This window comes from Dunckerocampus dactyliophorus, chromosome 3 (assembly GCF_027744805.1).
Source record: "Dunckerocampus dactyliophorus isolate RoL2022-P2 chromosome 3, RoL_Ddac_1.1, whole genome shotgun sequence".
Taxonomy (NCBI): domain Eukaryota; kingdom Metazoa; phylum Chordata; class Actinopteri; order Syngnathiformes; family Syngnathidae; genus Dunckerocampus; species Dunckerocampus dactyliophorus.
This window is the reverse complement of record NC_072821.1, coordinates 23,049,619-23,070,869: the sequence shown is the minus strand read 5'-3', so window position 1 is coordinate 23,070,869 and position 21,251 is coordinate 23,049,619. Positions and strand designations below refer to the sequence as shown.

The 21,251-nt window shown below is 39.5% G+C and overlaps 1 protein-coding gene across 4 annotated transcripts in view; it reads left to right on the top strand.

Annotated features, from left to right (window-relative positions):
* The window catches only part of LOC129178391 (C-Jun-amino-terminal kinase-interacting protein 1-like), a 61,956-nt gene that overhangs the window by 6,553 nt on the left and 34,152 nt on the right, over nucleotides 1-21,251 (top strand). For 2 of the 4 annotated variants that reach the window (XM_054770593.1, XM_054770596.1), the window contains exon 2: nucleotides 19,808-19,919. In XM_054770593.1, coding sequence (XP_054626568.1) covers nucleotides 19,808-19,919 — 112 coding nt within the window. Of the gene's footprint in view, nucleotides 1-5,888; nucleotides 6,550-13,617; nucleotides 15,129-19,807; nucleotides 19,920-21,251 lie in introns of those variants that run through there. The other 2 variants (XM_054770594.1, XM_054770595.1) reach the window with 2 other exon arrangements.

The following is a 21,251-nucleotide window of genomic DNA, read 5'->3' as shown; positions in this document are numbered from 1 at the left end:
GCGGCACTTATATACCACAACAGCACATCTTATATGTTGCATCATCTCCTCCCGAGTAGAGCAGAACATCCGAGACAAGGTAACATTACTGTTGCGCAAATCTACCTTACTAACGTAACGTTAACCGTGTGGAGGGCTAGCTTTCTCTTAATTATGACTGCTGTGAGTTAAGAGGGAAAATGAAAGCATTTTACCTCACTAATCCGTACAAACATTACTGTGTAATCGAACAAGGAAGCGCGTGTCTTACTCACTTAGTTGAGAGTAATGTGTTCCACTACAGAAGGTGTCTTCATTTTGCTTTAAACACTGCAAAAACTCAATATCTTAGAAAGAATATTTGTCTTATTCCTAGTAAAGCCTGTCGAAGTTTAGGATTTATAAATGCACAGCCATCAACATAATGCAATATGTAATTTTGTCTTAGTAATGTCTGAGTAATGTAATTATTATTTCTCTCCTTTTCCAGTAAATAGTTCCTGTAGTCTGGGATGGATACATTAATCTACTGTGCAATAGCACCCTCATGTAGTCCATCAGACCCAAGAAAATACTGTTATAATAAAATAAAACGGTTGATTACCTAAAAAAATTAAGCCAATTGGTCGTTCATTATTTAGTGACATGTTTTATTTTCTCTGGTGTAGTTATAATTGCTCTTTAACCAAGCATAAACATGTTTTTTCTGATTACTCGATTCATCAAAAAAAATGTTCAGTAACATACTCGATGACTAAAGTATTTTATAGCAGCAGCCCTACTTTTAATTAAAGTTTTTCTTTTATATTTGTTGCTAAAACCATGACATGTTTGATGTACTCATCGAGCCTCTTCTCTTTCTTATTGAGGCAACTTCACTTCCTCATTCGATCATTCATTCCGAGCACGTGTATTGTAGGAGCTGGGCTGTATGTGATGCATACCAAACATATTCTTTTAGAAATGACGTGTCCTTTTGTTGAGGATCCCGTTGATGAGGAGCTGCAATACTCAGCAGGGAGTTGAATATATGCCGTGTGTTGAATTGGAGACCTTGATTACATGGCTTATCAATTCCAGTTGACTAGCTCTTTGAGTGTTTACTGTTTTTCTTTACGGTCATTCAGCTACTTTATATACATGATGTCAATTGTCCTCACTTACGTCACCCACAATGAAAACACCCACAAATTCCCAGTGTTCTCCTCTGTTCTTTTGTACAGTGGGTACCAATCATAGATTACCAAAACGTATGCATGTGCAATGTTGATTTGCTCCTATTCCTGGAGGGACAAAATCAGATAGCCATTGAAATCATTCAGGGTTCTTTCCTGTTATCATTCCCATTTAGAATAGCAAAACATGCCATTCAGTCACCTTTTGTCACTGAATACTGTATGTTTTACAGCAAATTTGGTGGAAGTCTGTGCTCTCAATATGGGGCATAAACCTTGGACAGTTTCTGCACACGTGCTGTATGGCCATATGGCTGCATGTTTTTAGTTCAGAGTGGGCTTATGAATAAGGAATCAATTCTCTCTTCAATGCTGGGTGTTTCATGCTATTGCAAATCCACCTGGCAAGATTAATATAAGCAGATATTGTCGAAAGAACATTGTCCTATAATTCCTAAATGACAGGACAGGTGTTGGGTGCAATACGGTGCAAATATAACATTGTACATTGCCAAAAATGTATAAAAGCACCATACCTATATTGAAGCAGTGTCATGTATTGATGCTTTCAAGGTGGAGTTAGTACAGTATAGTCGTCCCTGGCCACATTGTGGTTCGAACAGTGCTCTCTCTCTGTATCACTGTTTTTCAAAAATGTATAGTAAATATAATATAATAATAAATGATTGCTGTTTCGTGGTTGACTAAAGCCTCTTATTAGTCAAAAAATATTGAAAGACAAGTCATATGTAGCATTTCACACTGGCCACAAGGCATCAGTAATGTTACGTGAGACATTACCTTACGTTACATTACGTTAACTTGTGCTGCATGGAGTCAGCCATGAAGCCAGAGTGGAAAAAAATTCTCCCATTCCGTGTGGAAGTGGTAGATTTTTGCTTCTTACTTTGTCCTTCTTCCTCACTCAGTTTCAAACACTTTCGAGTTTAGAATAAATAAATTGGAGGCTAACTAATTAGCTCAGTAGCTTGGTACTCTTAAAGCAGCGGCTGTCTCTTTTGTCCCTGTAGTGATCCCGTAGCCTGACCGCAAGCGTCGCACACTGTGGTGTAAACAAAGATCCACATTATGTTTGAGATACTACAATAAGGAATTTTCCCAATGCTAACATGTGCGTTATCATGATTGGTAGATAGATACTTTATTCATCTCCAAGAGAAATCTACTTTTATTCACTATTATGTCTTGTTATCGCTTAACATGTCTACTATATTAGGTAATATGAGTGTAAAGGTGGCCGCACGGTGGTCAGGTGGTTAGCATGTTGGCCAACACAGTAACAGTCTGGAGATTGGGAAGACGATCGATTCTCCCTTGGGCATTTCTGTGTGGAGTTTGCATGTTCTCCCCGTGCGTGTGTGGGTTTTCTCCGGGTACTCCGGTTTCCTCCCACATTCCAAAATGTTAGGTTAACTGGCTACTCTAAATTGTCCATAGGTATGAATGTGAGTGTGAATGGTTGTCTGTCTATATGTGCCCTGCGATTGGCTGGCAACCAGTCCAGGGTGTACCCCGCCTGTCGCCTGAAGTCAGCTGGTATAGGCTCCAGCATGCCCCTGCGACCCTAAAGAGGAAAAGCGGTATAGAAAATGGATGGATGGAGTGTAAAGGTGACTATAGGGGTGTTATTTCATATCTACAGGGCTCTAATAATGGTAAAAAGCATATTGAGAAGCTCATAAACAGGTTTTGTCTGTGAAAATATTGCATTTCTTAAGAATGAATCCTACTTTGTAGAAATGCACTTATCACACCTCAGGAGGAGAGGAATTTACCTTCCATCATAACAATGACCCAACTCGTACGTCCTAATCAACAAAAGAAGTGATTCCCCAGACGATTAACATTTCATAGTAACCCAGCTGGAGCCATAGAATCCAATTGGAAATAAGTAGGATGACCTAAAAATGGTTTTAGCGATACACCCACATTCAGATTTGTGACACTTGTATAGTAGTAGTGGTAGTAGTAGTAGTAGTAGTAGTGGTGGTAGTAGAAGCAGCATGTATTTATCTTGCTCATAGACTACTTTTCAAAATTAATTGAATCTGTGATAAAATAAAAAATGCTAAAATGATTACAGTGGAACCTTGGCTCACATCATGAATCTGTTCCAGAAGGTCTGACTCACCAAAACTATTCTAACCAAATCAAATTTCCCCGTAAGAAATAATGTACAGTCGTCCCTTGCTATATCATGGTTCGAATATCACTCTCTCACTATATTGTGTTTTTTATTTAAATAATTAACTAATAAATGGCCGCTCTTTCGTGGTTGATTATGGCGTACTATTAGTCAATACTAGTCACTAGGCAGCAGTAATGTTATAAGACATGATGTTCGATTACATTACCTTTCACACTGCATGGAGACTGGCTACTAAGCCAGCAGAACCTGGCCAACATGCCATGGTTGAGACGGACATGCCGTGGCTGAGATCAAATGAAAATTCCATGTGGAAGTGGTAAGTTTTTGGCTTCTTTGTCCTTCTTCCTCACTCCATTTCAAACTCTTCTTAAGTTTAGAATAAGTAAAGTGGAGAGGCTAACTACGACCAGTCCAAGGTGTACCCTGCTTCTCGCCCAAAGTCAACTGGGATAGGCTCCAGCGCTACCCCTCGCCACCCTAGTGAGTACAAGCGGCATAGAAAATGGTTGGATGGATGGAGAAGCTAACTAGTTAGCTCGCTAGTTTGCGATGCTAGCAGCGGCTGTCTGTTATGTCCCTGTAGCGATCCTGTAGCCTGCGCAAAGTGATGTCAACAAAGAATAATAAGAGTCTAAAAGTGACTATTGGGGTGTTATTTCATATCTACAGGGCTCTAATAATGTTGCAACTAGGGATGTCCTGATCAAATCTTCTGGATTGGGATCGGCTGCTGAGCCCCTGTATTGTGAAGATCGGATAATAACGGCTTCCGCCTTGAGATCGGGCCGATCCGGTTGCCGTATACCATTTGTAACTGGACCACACTCCAACATGTTAGGTGCCTCAGAGCTGGTTGTGACTCTCCCACCACCCGCAAGAAGGAGAAAACGCAACACCACCATGTAGACATTTCTGCAGTGTACTGTGGTGAAGTTACTTTCATGTTGGACTTTTGATATTCGGATATCTACAGCGGTAGTTCCCACTCACTGTGCCTGGACTGCTGTGTCATTGTGCAGGGAGCTTGCACGGGAAGTGCTGCTCTAACCGCTGGTTGTTTATACTAGGACCGTCAATAAATTACTATTGCGTTGAACAGAGTTTGTTAAAAAAAAAAAGTCATATATTCTAAATCACACCACAAATTCAACTATAACTATGTCATATGATTAGTCCTACCCAAAAAGTATTTAGCACGTTCATTTTTTCCAATGTTATTTTTTATTGGATGGACTTTTATTGGATCTTTTATTGGATTAGGGACCTGACTCACAGAGGTTTGTTGCAAAAGCCAAGCAGTATTGTTGGTCATGCTGTGCAATAAAAAAGTAAATTCAGCAATACTTTGGTTGCATTATTTGTAATGCTTTGAAGCGCTATTTTCATATGTTTCCATATTCAATTCCACAAACAAGATATTGTTCTTCAAAAAAAACAATTCGATCGGCAAGACTGTTAAAAAAAAAAACAAAAAATCGGATCAGATTGGAAGCAAAAAAATGTGGATGGGGACATCCCTATGTAGAATGATTAAATTCTACATAGGGCCCGTCTTGGGAAAAGCCTGATCCTGCAGCCATAGCCGCCCCGTATAACAGGCCGTGCTGATCTGTCTGTCCGGCCTGTTCCTGTACTGGTGCTGTTGTCGTTAGTGTCATGTTGATTGTCTGTTGTTACTGTTGTGGTATGTGATGTGCTTTGTTGTCTCTGTAATGTTGTCTACGTAATGTACAATCAGTGAATAGGAATTTTTCCCTGGGGACCAATAAATCTAATCTAATCTAAATCTAATCTTTATTAATATTGAATCTTATTTTCCGTAAATTCACTAATCGAAGTCGGGTCTATAACCAATTAACCGCAATAATCGAGTGACGACTGGAATCCCTTCCAGAAAGCCAAAAATTGTATTTATAATTGCCCCATTTAAGGTTACTTTTACCTTTTATTGAAAACGTAACTGTTAAGAAAGACAGCGATGTGGCAGTGGCATCAACATGGACACATTTGTGCTTTACCAGGAGTTATTTCTTAAATTCAATAGTGTTTCTCACTGCTTTAAAAAAAATCCCTTTCACCATTTACTGTATATCAATTTTGAATAGTTTTCTGTATGTAAAACTATAGAGACGTGTTTTGTGTTAACATTGTTGAGACTTGTGGCGTAACTGTGTAGTTAGCGAAGAATCACAGAGTCAACTGCTGGTGACGTCATAGACGGGTGACAGAGCTGACTTCTGCTAGCAACGACGTTTTGGGCTAAAAATACATTGATAATAGATTTGGCCTCACGCTGTGTATTAACAACACAACAAGATGTATGCCATGTTGTACGTTACAAGGGAAAATATACGCAAACAGATCCAAAATGTTGGTGTCAATTTTTTTTTTTACGTAAATCGAAAAACATGCTAACCGGGGCATACGCTAACCGAGGTTCCACTATACATTCACATTATTTTATTAAAGATGTTTTCACCGTACACATTTTGTTTTTACTCATCTACTTCTTAATCCAATTTCAGGATTTAAAAATATTTTTATATTGTTATACTAATATTTCAGTCCAAATTCTAATGATGACTGTACTTTGGTCACTTCATTGCTGTCAGGAATGATGGTCATAGTAATTTCTATAAACCTAGTGATTATGCACCAGCCATCTACTCTACTTGGATGAAGGGGAATGGGATTACCAAAAAAATGTCAGTTATGTTCAATGGACCTCATGAATAATTGAGCATGACTATGGTGCAGAGCAAGAGGAGTGCCCTGTTGTGCTGATGTTTCCCTTGTCTGGGCTTTCCGTCCAGTGGGTATTCTGCTAACACCAGCATGTTCCTGCCCTAGCATAGTAAATCTGATGCACACACAGCAGTGTAAACATCATGGAAGAGAGCGGCAGGAGAAGATTATATAACACTCCTCTTAGATGGTTGTAGCTTCTCTGCTTTTAATAATTCCCTCACTATCTCCTCTCTGGAAGAGAAGCAACAGCGAGCTCTGAATCTAACGCTTCTCCCATCGACCCGTATGGGCTGTACCTCACCCTTTTCTTCCAGCACTCCTCCTTGATGCTCCTCCCCCTCACTCTCCCTCCCTTCTTTACTCTCTAAATCCCTTGCACCTTTTCCTCTTCTCGGCTTCAGATGCCCTCCTCACTTACATTATGGACTCAGAAGGGGAAGGAGGAGAGGGTTGGATGGAGGACCAGTGGGAAAAATGGTAGGGTATCATGCACCTTTTGTCTTATGTTTTACTGGCATGCAGCAATGTGGCTGTGTGACCTTGTTTTTGCGTGCACCATTTTTTCCCTGGCTATTTGTCGGCTCTTTGCATGTTAAAGCTCAGGGCAAGCTTGTCCTTGAATGGAAGGATGTGCATATGCCTTTTGTGTGTCTAGGAAAAGATGTAAAGCCTGCAGACCAAAATAGCATGGGCAGGGAATACACTGCCCACATTATGTTGTTATGACAGTAATGTGAGTGCAGAAAAAGCTCTGTTTGAATAGACTTGTGTTGGGACTTGTTTTCATACATCAAATGATGAGTTATGGTGTATGGCATCTGACAGGACCGTCCTGCTCAGGTCCTAAGTGTGTCCTTGCAGGAGGGCAAAGCTGATGAATGACCAGCAGCTTGCAGCATTGTGGTCTCTCAGTGGGGGTTTAAATGTGTGAATTATTGGGGACAGATGACGGACAAAAGATCACCTGGCATGTACTGGCATCTGCAAATAAATGCCAGGTGGTTGTTCACACTGTAATGCTCTTTGACATAAGTCATAAGTAACGTGCTCCATTTGGTTTGGTACATCTGTACAACATACCACAATCCAAAACAACAGATGCAAGATAAAATACTTTAGTTTATACCGCCATATCATTTTCTTCAGCAAACTCAATGTGTCCAAAAGCCTAACTAACTTTATTATTATAGCTTATTTACAAAGCTTTTTCAGTTGTTTGTAATCTAATCACATTTGAAATGACATGTTTGGTGGTATTGTAACGGAGTGCATCAAAATGATTTCCTAATACTTTGCACATTTAAGTATAGAATAAAGTGGAAATGTTAGAAACAACATTTAACACCGTAACTTGTATTTGATTACCTGAATTTACAAAAGTAGCATATGGCGGTGTATATTAATAAATGACACATGATACATCGCATTTTATTGATCAGGAGATCTGTTATTACTTTTTGTACTGAGGTCTATGCCCCTAGATTACATGTTTTTCTCCCATTTTATAACAGGATACAGTCAGTGCGTGAGGTTCCTTGGCTTAAGAGCACCTCATCCATGGATGTGGGAGATACACAAGGAGTGTGACCTAAAAATGATCTTTATAATTGTAAAGTAATAGCATGTAAGTACAATGCAGTGTCACTAATTAGCTGGCTGGTCCGTCATGGCCTCAGCGAGTGGTCAACTGTCCTTCATGGTGCAGAATGAGGTGATCCCTCGCTGTCAGACATCCACCCTGCAGTGTTGATACTCCCTGTCATTGTGTCACTATAACTGTGGGTTTTGCATCTGTTGTCTGTTGTTTCTTAGAGTGATGATGTCTATATACGATACCAACAGAGCAGGGCTGTAAAACTCAATTTACCGCCGCTGGAGGTTGGGTTTGTTTGGGGTTGGGCCGCATGAACTATTGGGAGTAGGGCTGGGAATCTCAGGGTATGTCACGATACGGTGCGATATGCGATGCATTGCTCACGATAACTGTAATATCTCGATACGTTTGTATGTGTTTGTATTTTGCTGCATTCAGCTGTAATAGGCTCCAGCTTACCCATGACCCTAATGGGGACAAGTGGTAGAGAAAATCGGTGGAATTTTTGCAGCATATTTTAGCAATGGTGCAAAAAGAATGAGATTGTTTAGGTGCCTGACAAGCAGTAGAGCTATTGTAAACTCATTCAGAAAACACATCTCATGTCTCAAGTAGATCAACTCTATAAAGTAGTAAACTGGATAAGGTTGAACAGCACGACAATTTAAAACGTATACTAAACACACGTCTGTTGATTGAACAACACAACATTTAGCATTTGAATAGAAAAAAAGTTTTCTCCGCAAGCGCGGTGACAAACAAGGTGGTTGTGCATGTCTGTCATGGTGCCTGTGTGTCGTATTTTCGTCTTCAAAGTCCTTATCCAGCATTGTCTCGCCCACGGTCTAAAAACCAAAGTGAGTCCACACATTTGATTGTAACTATGCTGGCGTATCTTTACATTCTTTGCCGGTGTATTACACGCCATTTGTTTATTTAATTCTTCTTCTTTTCAGATTTCCGCACAATTTTCTGCCACTGTTGCGTGTTCTAGATGACATGAAAAATTCTCACTAGACTCACTGAGAAGTAACTATGATAGAAGTTCATAGCGGCTCTTTTAGAATTTTTTATTTTAATAATAATAAAATGATAAACGGCGAAAGGTATCTATAATCCATAGTTTAATATCAAGATAGTTGGATATATAGATATTTTGTCACAACCCTACTCTGGAGGAATGCCGGCTCCCAGCATGCATTGTGGTACTTGGTTTGTAAAACGTTGCTGAAGTTATTTCTTTAGGGTTGTTAATCATTCTCCATAGTAGTAGTTGCCCTGTGTGTGTTTACTTACCTGTTATATGGCGGACAGCAAATGGCCCGTAAGCCGCGAGTTTGAGAGCCGTGCTCTAACGTTATACATTTAGAATCTGGACAGTAGTTTGGGAATAAAATAACTAGGTGACTGCTAACACTTTCTCAACATTTGAGTCAATGTGCAAACACACACAGTGTCTATGAACACAACTGGATTAAATTTAAATGAATGGTACTGCTATCGTGGGAGAAAGATTATGCACTCTTAGAATAGGTCCAAAATGACTGAACAGTGAATTAAATATTCAAATCAACCCTTGAGAGAACATACTGCGGAAGACTCATTAGAAGTAAACGTGAGCTTTGTCAGCTGCTCTGGATCCTCCCAGTGGTATATATTTTTTTTGAAGTTGCCAATATGCTATATGAGTATATGCTCTGGTTTTAACATTTAGATAATCATGTACCATCTGCCGTTAGTGGTTACTACGTCTGCCTTCACAGTCAGGTGACCCGTGTTCAAATGTCAGTTGGAAAAGTTGGAGTTTGCATGTTCTTACTGAGCTTTTGTGGATTTTTCTTTGGGTACTCTGGCTTACATCGGGTACATCTCAAAAACATGCATGGTACAGTAGGTTAATTGGAGACTCTAAATTGTCAATAGGTGTGAATGGTTGTTTGTCTCTACAGGTATGTGTCCGCCGATTGACTGGCGACGAGTCCAGGGTGTACCGCGCCTCTCGCCCAAAGTCTGCTGGGATAGCCTTCAGCTCTCACCCACAATCCTAATGAGAACAAGCAATATAGGAAATGGAGGGATGAATGAAGCAAAAGACGCCCTATATTAGGGTAGTATCAGCATTTGTTACCAAATATGAGGTGAAAGTAAAAGGGTAAAATACAGTATAGTAGTCTATCTGTGCAGCGTGGGTGAGAAAGTGCATTCAGGACCCTCAAACAAAGTGGGACATATCGTCGGTCGCATTAAACGTCCAAAAACTGTGGGGATTTCAAACTGTGTATTATTTTTGAATACAATAATGTTCCAAATTGATATTCCTTTTACATAACATTTGATGTAGTTATTGATGTAGTCGAATCATTTATCACGAAGAGATTTACATCCCTACTTCATCCATCCATCCATCCATCCATCCATTTTGTATGCCATTTATCATCACTAGGGTCACAGGTATGCTGGAGCCTGTCCCAGCTGACTTTGAGGGAGAGGCGGGGTACACCCTGGACTGGCCGTCAGTCAATCACAGGGCACATACTGTATAGACAAAGAATTGTTCACACTCACATTCATACCTGTGGACAATTTAGAGCCTCCAGTTAACCTAACATGCATGTTTTTGGAATGTGGGAGGAAACCGGAGTACCCGGAGAAAACCCACGTACGCACCGAGAGAACATGCAAACTCCACACAGAGATGTCCAACGGAGATTTGACCCCAGATCTTCCAGATCTCCTGACTGTATGGCCAACATGCTAACCACTTGGCCGCCGTGCGGCCCTACATCCCTAGTTATTATAGATAAAAACTTATTTTTATCTGCGATAAAATGTGATTAATTATGACTTAACTATGGAAAAAATTTGATAAATCGTGATTAAATATTATAATTGATAGACAGCCCTAATTTTGTTTTCCTTGCCAATAAGGTGTCTGTTTGTATTCATTTTAATATAAAAATATTTACCATTTGATTAATTTTTTAAATTTTATTTTATGCTGGTTATGGGAATAACTTGGAATTGACCTTACCTGCCATCTAGATATGATGTGTATAACCCTTTTTGTGATGAATTATAGCCACAAAATGTTAAGAGTTTTAATGGGCTGTTGCTGTAAATACTGTTATACTGTAAGTGTGCAGGGTTGATCTTCAGTCAAATGTCTAAATGCTACAATGTTATGGGTGTCATTTTAAGCGGATGACAAAGTGGACATGTACAACCCACTCCGAGCTTACATTGATCACTGAGAGCGCTAATGTGTTATGTGAGATGCTGTGTGTTTGCAGTACACACAGAAAATGTGTCTAGAAAGCCCGGGTCTCTTAATTGAGTGAATGAAATTTTGTTGGTAGAGTCAGAGTATGTGAGAATGCCAGTAATGATGATCATTACTGTTGGTCTGTTAGATTTTAGATGATGTGGGATGTTTTTTTGTATCTTATTTCTGTGGCAGCCATGTACTGTAACTTACCATGTGTGGATGATAATGCGGCTCTGTCATGCACATCCATGCACTCTGCATGTGTCTGTGTGCATTGGTTCTATAGTGGAATGAACAGAGAGAGTGAACCTCTTGTCAGCTAATCAGCCTCCTTGTCCCAGTACTTGGAGGCGGGGGCTACGTACTGAGTGGATACACAGAGTTGTAGCAGTTAGCAAGCAAACACGAATATGAATGAAGGCACGAAAGTGATAGTTTCCAAGCCGAATGCCACAGTTCCAATGTGGATGTGCAGCGGGGCCTTTGTCCTGGTGGTTGGCGCTTGCTGGGGTGAAGTGAATGTATAGGCCGGGTTGGTGCGCGCTTGCAGACAGTGTTGTTCGCTGCATTGCAGGAGAGGTGCAGCCTTTCGGTGCGGTTGAGGGGCCATCATTTCGGGAGATGTTGGAGGTGTTTGGCAGACGGTGCGAGTTGCCTGGGAGTGCGTGCAAGCGCATGTCGTGGACAGCGGTTCTTGAGCTGTGTGGCCGAGTGGAGGAGGACGTATTGAAGTACAATCAGCAACATTGAATTTTATGCTGCAACTCAGCTGTCGTCCAGCTCAAATTTGACCCCCTACATTAATTTAACAATACACTACATAACTGCGTATGTGTGTTGGTTTTATGGGAGTGTTTTTTTTTTTTTCTTAACAGAGACCGTCTATATAGTGTAGTGTTGCCGGGAGCACTTCCTGTTTCCTATCACGCTTTGTTTTTGTAAATGGCTGCTAAGTATATGTGACACCATGAGTCGGATTGGTATGTGAAGTGGTGACCTCCCTCGATTTCAATGGGGTTGAGAAGCTCATTGTGAGCTGTGTTGTTACTCTGCTTGCAAAATGGAGTTACCTCTTCCTCACCAACTCTGTGCCACAATAGGCAAATTCACTCAGGTACACTATACTTGAGTATGTGACATAACAGTTAATGAAAAACTGTTATGAAAAAATGAATGAAAAAAATTGTCTCAAAGTCAGTATTGTCAATTATGTATGATAATTTATAGCACAATTATCGACCAGCAAAATTTATCGTGACAGACCTAGGGTTGGTTATTGCTTACTAGGGGTGTCACAGATTAAAATGTGACGATATTTCTCATTTAGAGAAAAGCTGTCTCGCAAAAACACGGCAGCCAGAAGCCAAACACACTGTGAACTATGGCATCACTACTGTGAATGATAATACTGTAATATGGAAGCGCAGGCAGGATTGGAACTGCACATTAAGTGCTCTATGCACACAATAAACCTTGCAGTCCAACCTACCTTCTTGTTCCCAACGTCACTTGTCACTCAGTGGGTGCTTTTTTTTTTTTCTTCTGAGTTCAACATCTGTGGCGGTGTAGTGTCCAAGCAGAAGCATTAGTAATTCTACATTTGATCAAACTTACTTAAATTTGATCAAATGTTAAGTCATATGCAACTCTAACACGATGGCTGTGTATGACTTCTCTACTTCCTAGTTTGGCACGCTAAGCATCATAGGAACTGTTGTTCTTTTATTGTGAACATGAAAATAATCTACTGTACTGCAAACTGCCGTCTATTTTACATTCTTTATATAACTCCACATCAACCTAAATGATTACTAGTAGTAGCCATAACTACCATCATCATTTTAACTTATAATTTTTAGGGTTTTTTTTTCTCAGTTTGTGGAAAAATGTTCAACAATTTAAAGCACCATGCTTAGGTCATGCATGCATATAGTTTTCTTAAAAGTAATATTAAAATATTGTAATGTCTTTTGTGAACCCAGTACGGTCTCGTGAGCTGAGTGTATTGTGACACTTCTATTGTTTACACATTATTTGATACCGTTGCCAAATCGCTTGTAGGCATGAGCGGGTTACCGGTTTCAAGTTATACCGCGGTATGAAAAAGTCACAGTTTCAAAACCGCTAAAATAGACCTACGGTATGAGAGAAAGTGGAGGTCACTACAGTATGTGGAAATACTTCGTCTTGTCCTGTGTTGGAACTGGACTTCGATGTGCTGAAACCACGGGCCTTGGCTGTGTTCCCAAAAGTCGGGCAACTCAAATATTGCAGCATTGCTAGCACTGATGTTACCTGCCATTAGCATCAAGCGGCGCCTGTGTGACAAGACGTGCCCTTTTAGAGTTTTGCTTTATAGTTTTGGATATATATATTTATATGTAAGTATGTGTAAGAGCTGGCACACACATCTATTTACATAACACTGGTTTCTTCAATAGCAGAATATATGAATCAGACTTTAACTGTGTTGTTATGAGCAATGATGAGTCGCGTTCAAAGACACCAGACACCAGAGCGGTCTGTCTCGTGTACACTTCGGTTCACCTTTCGCGGATTTGCTGTTTCGCTGATTTTTTTTATGTGTCTGTTATTGTATTTACTCCTGCTACCAGTAGAGGTGTTGTATACTCATGTGAGAGTTGAAGACGTTGCGCAGCTTCACCTCGTCTATGTGTTTTATGTGCCTGTACGAGCATATTAAGAACCCACAGTAGACAATAGCCGGCTAAATATAGAGCCAAAACAGTCCTAATTGGCTAAGGGGGAACCCGCCTCTTGTGTTCTGCGTCCTGATTGGCTGTAGACCATTGTCAATCAATCTCCTTTATTCCGTTTCCCGTTGTGGTCAATAGTCACGAGCAAACTAGCTAAATGTGTGAACTGCTTGTTAACCGCCAAAAAAAATAGAAGAAAAGGAAGAAGCTAAACGTCTAAATTAATCTTCGGTTCAAGGAGTAGGACGACGACTGCAGGAGCAATATGTTTTAACAAGAATAGAAAAATGCTACAGCCAAATGGCGACAGGACAAGTGAATTTGCGTGAGTCAGTTAATAATTTCTTGTGTTCAATCTACTAGATTGATCATTCAAATTCAAACAAAATGTGAGAAAATGTTAAAGCATGTCTGACAAAAGTGTATAAAGTTGTTAGGGGTGATTGTTAGGGGTTTTATAGCCTTAAAACAGACGTAATTATTTCAAACAAATAAAGTTGGTTACTTCGCACTTATTGCGGGCTATTTTGGGAACCTAAATTACAGTACATCACTCTCACAAACAATAGGTAAGTCCCACGTGGCAGACATGATTGTTTTGGGTTTGGCACGCCTGCGCAGTGTGAAGGAAAGGAAAGTGGGTGGGAGACGCTTGCTACAGGCTGCATCCTGCAGTAGTGTGGGACACAGGTGATCGGCTTTTGTAATGAGCGTTGAAAAGCATTTATCGGCATATGCGGATCACATGCTTTTTCACGGAAATCGGACGATTTTGATTTGTGGCCGATCGATTGAAGCATCCCTATTAAATGCATATGTTCCACTTCCAACATGTTCTATTACATTTTTAAAAATGACTGTTCAACAGAAATGTTTTTTTTCTCTTCGTTTCAATCAAGATATTTAAAAATAACACATTTTATAGCTGTAATTTTATAATATCGTGGATTTCATACCACTCCATGCCTAAACAGGTTGAAACAGTTCCGGTGCTGATACGGTGCCTGAACCGGTACTTTAAAAATGGAAAACATACAAATTTTACATTACATACATTAAAGGGTCACTTATATACTCTATGATTTATCCACTTTGCTTAAATATGTTCTATCATGTATTATTATTTTTTTTAAGCGAACGTTAAATTAGTAAAAAATTACATTTTTGTACCTGGCGGCCGCCTTGTTGGTCAGAAGTCGGCAGAAAATACCTGTTTCTCAAGTGACGTCGGCAAAGGTGCAGGTCTCATCTTAGGCAGAGTAAACAAACAATGTTTACAGTGATTATAGCAAAGATTTGAGCAATGTTTCAATAATTTTCGACGGGGAAGAAACATCTGGAGATGAAATAGAGAACTTGCAGAACATGGAATGAAGCCGTATTTATTTGAACCACCGACAATGGGACTACATATCTGATGCCGAGGTGTCCGATGACAAAGACATGGAGGTGAACATTGGTCGGCTTCAAAAACAAAATGGTAAGTGTAAATTACCTTGAAGTTGCTTATCTTTCAATTATTGTTTTAAATCGGTTTCTTAATGAGCTTAAACGGCTCTTTTCCTTTTTTATTGTGTTCGGCGCTGCTTACAATGCACACTCCGCTCTATACTCTGGTTCTCCTGACATCCACAGCTCCACCGGGGGCTGCTCACAGCATGTGTCCGCTTACAATGCACTTTCCTTCGGTGGATGATGCAAGCGGTGTCTGAACTGGTCCACCTAAGTCTGTAGGTGATCTGGTATTGCCATGCCACTGAACCACAAAATCAGTTTGAAGCTTCAAATTAAACATACTCCAACATATTATTGCTATAAAGCCACAAGTGGACAACGTATTTCTAAACAAAAATGAAATGCTGAATGTTTTCCTAAAGAGTCATTACATAAAATTATTCAAAGAATTGTTTATCAATGTGCCAAAATTCAAATGCCAAGCCTTGGATGGCAATGGCAAATTTATTTTAAAAAAGACAAGTTTTTCGATAACAGTATCTCTGCATTATGTAGTGCTGGCCTTTGTTTGGAACTGTTTGGGCTTTTATCCCTTCGGCTTATAAGTGATTACTGGATGCAAATTCTTCCAGTGCCCTTTTTCTTCTCTTCTTCTCCCACCCCATAGCATGGCTGCTTCTCTTCCTCCCCCTTCAGGGCCTCATTATAGATGTAAACAGATGCTTCTACTAAGGCTGCTTGAATCCCATATCCATCTTCTGCCATGTGGTGCCGGTAGATGATCATAGCTATGTGCATGTTACATGCATTGTCCTTCTTTTTAGACTAACAATTGAATTATGAGCAGACCATAACATAACAATATTATAACATAAGCACTGACACACAGCCTTTTAATGAGGGATGGCCCAGTACTACTTTTCAGGTCTGATAAGGATACCTAGGCAATGATAATATATGGCATGTCACCACATTAGGGGTGTCCGATATTGGCTTTTTTGACAATATCCAATATTATGCCGATATTGTCCAACTCTCAGTTCCGATATCAACCGATACCGATATGTGTAACATCACATAATGTATCTCCTGTCATGGAATTGCTGGACTGGAACTTATTACCTTATTTTTAATATTATTATTTATTATGTATTATTGCACTACAAATTTGATGTGATCTGTATCTGTTCTATCTATCTATGGCCGAGCAGACTACTGTATTTCCACTTTCTTTTTTTACACTTCCGCTACCCTCTTGATTAGTAGTGTTTTAACAACCAATCATGTCCTCCCACCCCATACACGGTTCAGCAAAGCATCGGCTCAAGTACTTGTGTGTGCTGCGTGTGGACTTTATGTCAGCTGCAGGCACACGGGGCTCAAAGTCTATAACCTCCTACACTTTGCATAGAAACACCGATAAATGTTGCTCAGATTGGAAGTTACAGATAACCACCGTATTAACGACACAAGGCGCAAAAGGGCTATATCAGCTTTCATTATAGGGAAAAAAATCAATACCGATACTGACCGATTCAATTTAAATAAATTACATTTTTATGCCTATAACGGGCCGATAAGATCTTTGGGCCGATATTATCGGATATCCCTAATAATAATTCAAGTACACCATATTAAAAGCCATAAACTTAAATTCTCAAGGTATTGTTATTGGAATGTCAAGAGCTTTTAAATAAAATAAAATAAATTAAACAAGCAAACAAAAACATAATAAATTAAAAAACAATAAAAGAAAAACAATGAATATAAAATGGATTCTGAGTTTATTTTAGCAAAAATGACATACTTACTGTAAATTCCAGTGTAGAAGCCACTACTTTTTTCTTAAACTTTGAACATTGTAGCTCATGCAGCTGTGTGGCTAATTTATGGCTAAATTCTCATCTCGTGACATCTCCTTTACTTCAGAACTACTACTAATTGTTTCAGTGAGGAAACGATACCTCTTCTTTGGCAGCAGCCAAGCACGAGTTTCAGTGCGCTCACAACGAGCTTGTCATCCCATTGGAAGTCACAGGAAGTCAGTATCTATACCCGTATAACAAAATAACAGTATGACTCACGGTGTCATCGTTTAAAGAACACTTTAGTAACACTAAATTCATCACACAACAACTTAACACTCATTTTAAAGTTTTCCATAAGGCATTGCGTCTGAGGAAAACTTTCATTGAGGCGCTGCAATGATGTTAGCTTCCCTGTGGGCTTTGGGATCTGGGTTCTCTGGCTCCCTCTGGTGGACAGAAGCAGCATTGAAGCGTCATTTTCTATGCTTTCCATGCATCCTCCAATGATGGTTTTCTCAAACAAAATGCATTATGGGAAAACTTTATTTTTTTTTAACTTTTTTTATATTAAACTCTTGATTGATACATGTTTCTATATTTCTGAGGTATAGCGAGTGTTAAGTTGCTGTGTGATGAGTTTAATGTTTATAACATGAAACAGTGAGTCCGACTGGTACATTGAGTAATGACCTGCAATTCCCAATGGGTTGACAAGTTTGTCGTATGTTTTTTTATAGCTCATGATTGACTCCTGTCACATAAAGAACTGACTGGTCTTCAGGGACTTGTGTGTGCCACAAGATGCCATTTTATGACATGGCCTCGTGCGGCTTATACACCGGAATTTTACGGTAAATAAAAATCACACTTATAACCAAAAACTATAAAAAATAGACACAGTGGCTGTTAAGAAAAAAAAACACTCCAATAAAAACCACATACAACAATAAAAACAATAAATCAAATTTAGGATCAATTATCTGTAAACAAAATTGCACTTCAAGTAAATAATGAAGATTGAGTATTATTCCTTAACAGGTAAAGAAAGAACAACAAAAAAGTGCAGACTAGCCACAGGCCATATGCAAATCTGTAGTCAGCAGATCAGTTCAGCAGATTCCGAGCAAGGAACACCAACATGTTGACTTTGTGTGGCAGGATCTCTCTAGAGTAGCAATGTTGCCAGCTGTGCTAAACATTCTCTCAGAGCTGGTGCTTGTTGCACATGTATTTTTGTGCCAGCTTGGCATTCAAAGGGTATCTTCTTTGATTATCACACCACCACATTAAGGAATCAGAAGATGCATCAAGTACATCTTCCTAGAGGAACTTGGTCAGCTCTGCAACAACTAGCACTCTTGTTGGAAATGCAGCCTGGGCCTGACTTGTGAGGCGAGCTCTTCTGCTGCTGACACCCTGGGAGAAAACCTTAAGAGTAGGTGTACGTGGGCTGGGACCTCCGGCTGGGTTTTGGAGACTGGGCTCCTGGCTGGAGCTTGTGGGTTGCTCGCCTGGGAGGCGGCGAGGCGTACGAGCATGTTGAGTGGTCAAAAGGTGTGCCTGTAGGTCACTCTCCGGGAGGGGAGGTCTTTTTTTCTCTCTCTCTCTAATAGTCTCTAGTAGCTCGTGATCGACTGGTTGGTGACCCCTGATGTACACGGTGACAAGGAAGTCATGTTGTGTGATGTAATTCCCCTCTTGGGAAACATGGGCAATCACTTCCTGCTTGTCTGCTTCCTGTCGGCCTAGATGGAAAGGACATTTTATGTATTTGAATGCAAATGAATAAAATATCTGTAATCAAGTTCTTATACTGACTTACATTTTGATTAGGTTCAATTTTCTCTCAAGTATTAAACTTAGTATAATACCAAAGATCACAGTGGGCTTACATCTAAAATTATGTATTTCCCTTCCTCTCCACCAACACTATAATTTAACCATCTCATCATTGTTGGTGTAGTGGGAGCTTCATGAGCAGTAAAAAGTTTAGTCGTGCCAGCTGTTTATTTTCAACAAGGCATAATTTCTCTCGTACCAGTGAAGCGAAGGGAGTGTATTGTGTTTGATGACTGTCCTCGCCACCGTTAACACTCTCACTGATCTTCTTTTGGGTTATTTCAAAGGTTATCTGACACGACAGCTTTCAATCTTCCTCATACTCTGAGGTAATTATTGTGGTGTGCGGAAGCAAGATCTCGGAAAGACTGAGTCTGAAATGTTTGATTTTGAGGTGAAAGTTAGGTATGTGGTCATTGTAGATCTGCATTAATAGTGCATTAGCGACGATTAATTGATTATACAGTTCACTATTTTTGTGTTCTTTTTAATTGTTTTTTTGATTAAAAAAATATAGGTATGCTCTGATTTCAGCCTATAAAATGTGTATTTATTTTTAAATATCCTTAGTTATCCATGAAAGCAGACCTATTATCTTTTGTGTTTAGGCAAAACAAGATATTCACGCCCATCAGCTTTGACGTTGGAAAACAGTGATCAACATTTTTGCCTCTTTTCTAATATGCTGCACACCAAATAACAAACTGCTTGTGTTTGGTTTATATTGATTTGGTCCATCTAGGACCTGACCGACTACTCGATAATCGAAACAACAGGCTTCAGATTGATCGACTAAGAATATAATCGTTACTTTGCAGCCCTAGTTCATTGGTTTGTTTTTTTGTTTGAGTTTTATAAATGTTAACTTTTCCGTTCTACTGTGTATTGCCTGGTTTAAGTATTTACAACCTTGAAACCTAGAAACAAGCCATTGTCTGTTGTATCTATATGTCAGACTAGTAATCTGCTCAGCAAGATTTGGAGATGAAAAGAGTCCTGACAAATTTTATTTCTCCTGTAATCTCTTCCTTTTTTCTTTTAATCTTACCCCGACCAGGTTGACCCATGACATCAGCCTGGGTGAGTTTGAAGATGATGACCTGTCAGAGATTACAGAGATCACAGATGAGCGAGGAATGAGCCTTAACTGCAATGGCCCAGATGTAAAGGTAAGATCAACACATTTTCACGAAATTTGTGATGGGGGTCAGAATACTTGCTGGTTGGTATGGGGATCAAATACTTACTTCATTCAATCAAATAAAGATTTTGTCTCTCTCTGTTAAACTAAAGCTAACAATATACAGTGGTTTGAAAAAAGTATTTGCCCCCTTTCTGATTTTTTTACATTTTTTTGCATGTTCATCACATTTAAATGTTTCAGATCATCAAAAAAAATTGAAATATTAGTCAATGACAACACAACTGAACACAGAATGCAGTTTTTAAATGAAACTTTTTATTATTAAGGGAGAAACTAAATTCAAACCTACATGGCCCTGTGTGGAAAAAGTGATTGTCCCCTAAACCTAATAACTGGTTCGGCCACGCTTAGCAGCAACAACTGCAGTCAAGCGTTTGCGATAACTTACAGCTCTTACACTGTTGTGGAGGAATTTTGGCCTACTCATCTTTGCAGAATTGTTGCAATTCAGCCACATTTGAAGGTTTTCGAGCATGAACCGCCTTTTTAAGGTCATGCAACAGCATCTCAATAGGATCAGGTCAGGACTTGGACTAGACCACTCCAAAGTATTTTCCCAAAGGTCTTGGAGATCATCAACATGTTTTCTGGAAAAATTGAGTCGCCTTAATGTGTTAATAAACTGACCTTAACTGAGGCAAATGAGTCCTGCAGTTCTTTGGATGTTGTTGTGACCTCTTGGATAAGTTGTCACTGCGCTCTTGGGGTAATTTTGGTTGGCTGGCCAATCCTGGGAAGGTTCACTACTGTTCCATGTTTTCACCATTTATGGATAATGACTCTCACTGTGGTTCGCTGGAGTCCCAAAGCTTTAGAAATGGCTTTACAACTTTTTCCAGACTGATAGATCTCAATTAACCTAATCACTTCTTCACACAGAGCCATGTAGGTTTGAATTTTTTTTCCTCCCTTAATAACCAAAAGTTTCATTTAAAAATGGTATTTTGTGTTCAGTTTTGTTGTCATTGAGTAATATTTAAATTTGCTTGATGATCCGAAACATTTAAGTGTGACAAACATGCAAAAAAATAAGAAACCAGGAAGGGCAAACACTTTTTCACACCACAGTATAATTTTTAATGTATTTTCTATACTTTCCAGTGACCTGTGAGACAAAGCAGGTACTGCCTGAGCATTCCTTTGAGTAGAAATTTGTGATCCTGGACTACATTTGCCTGGGGCACATTTCATTGAGGTTGCCAGACCCAATTGTACTAGGGAGTCTAGGAAAACGCTTATGGCAGAAGCTTTCGTTGTAAATTATGCCCATTGTCACTGCCCATGTTTTTTTTTTTAA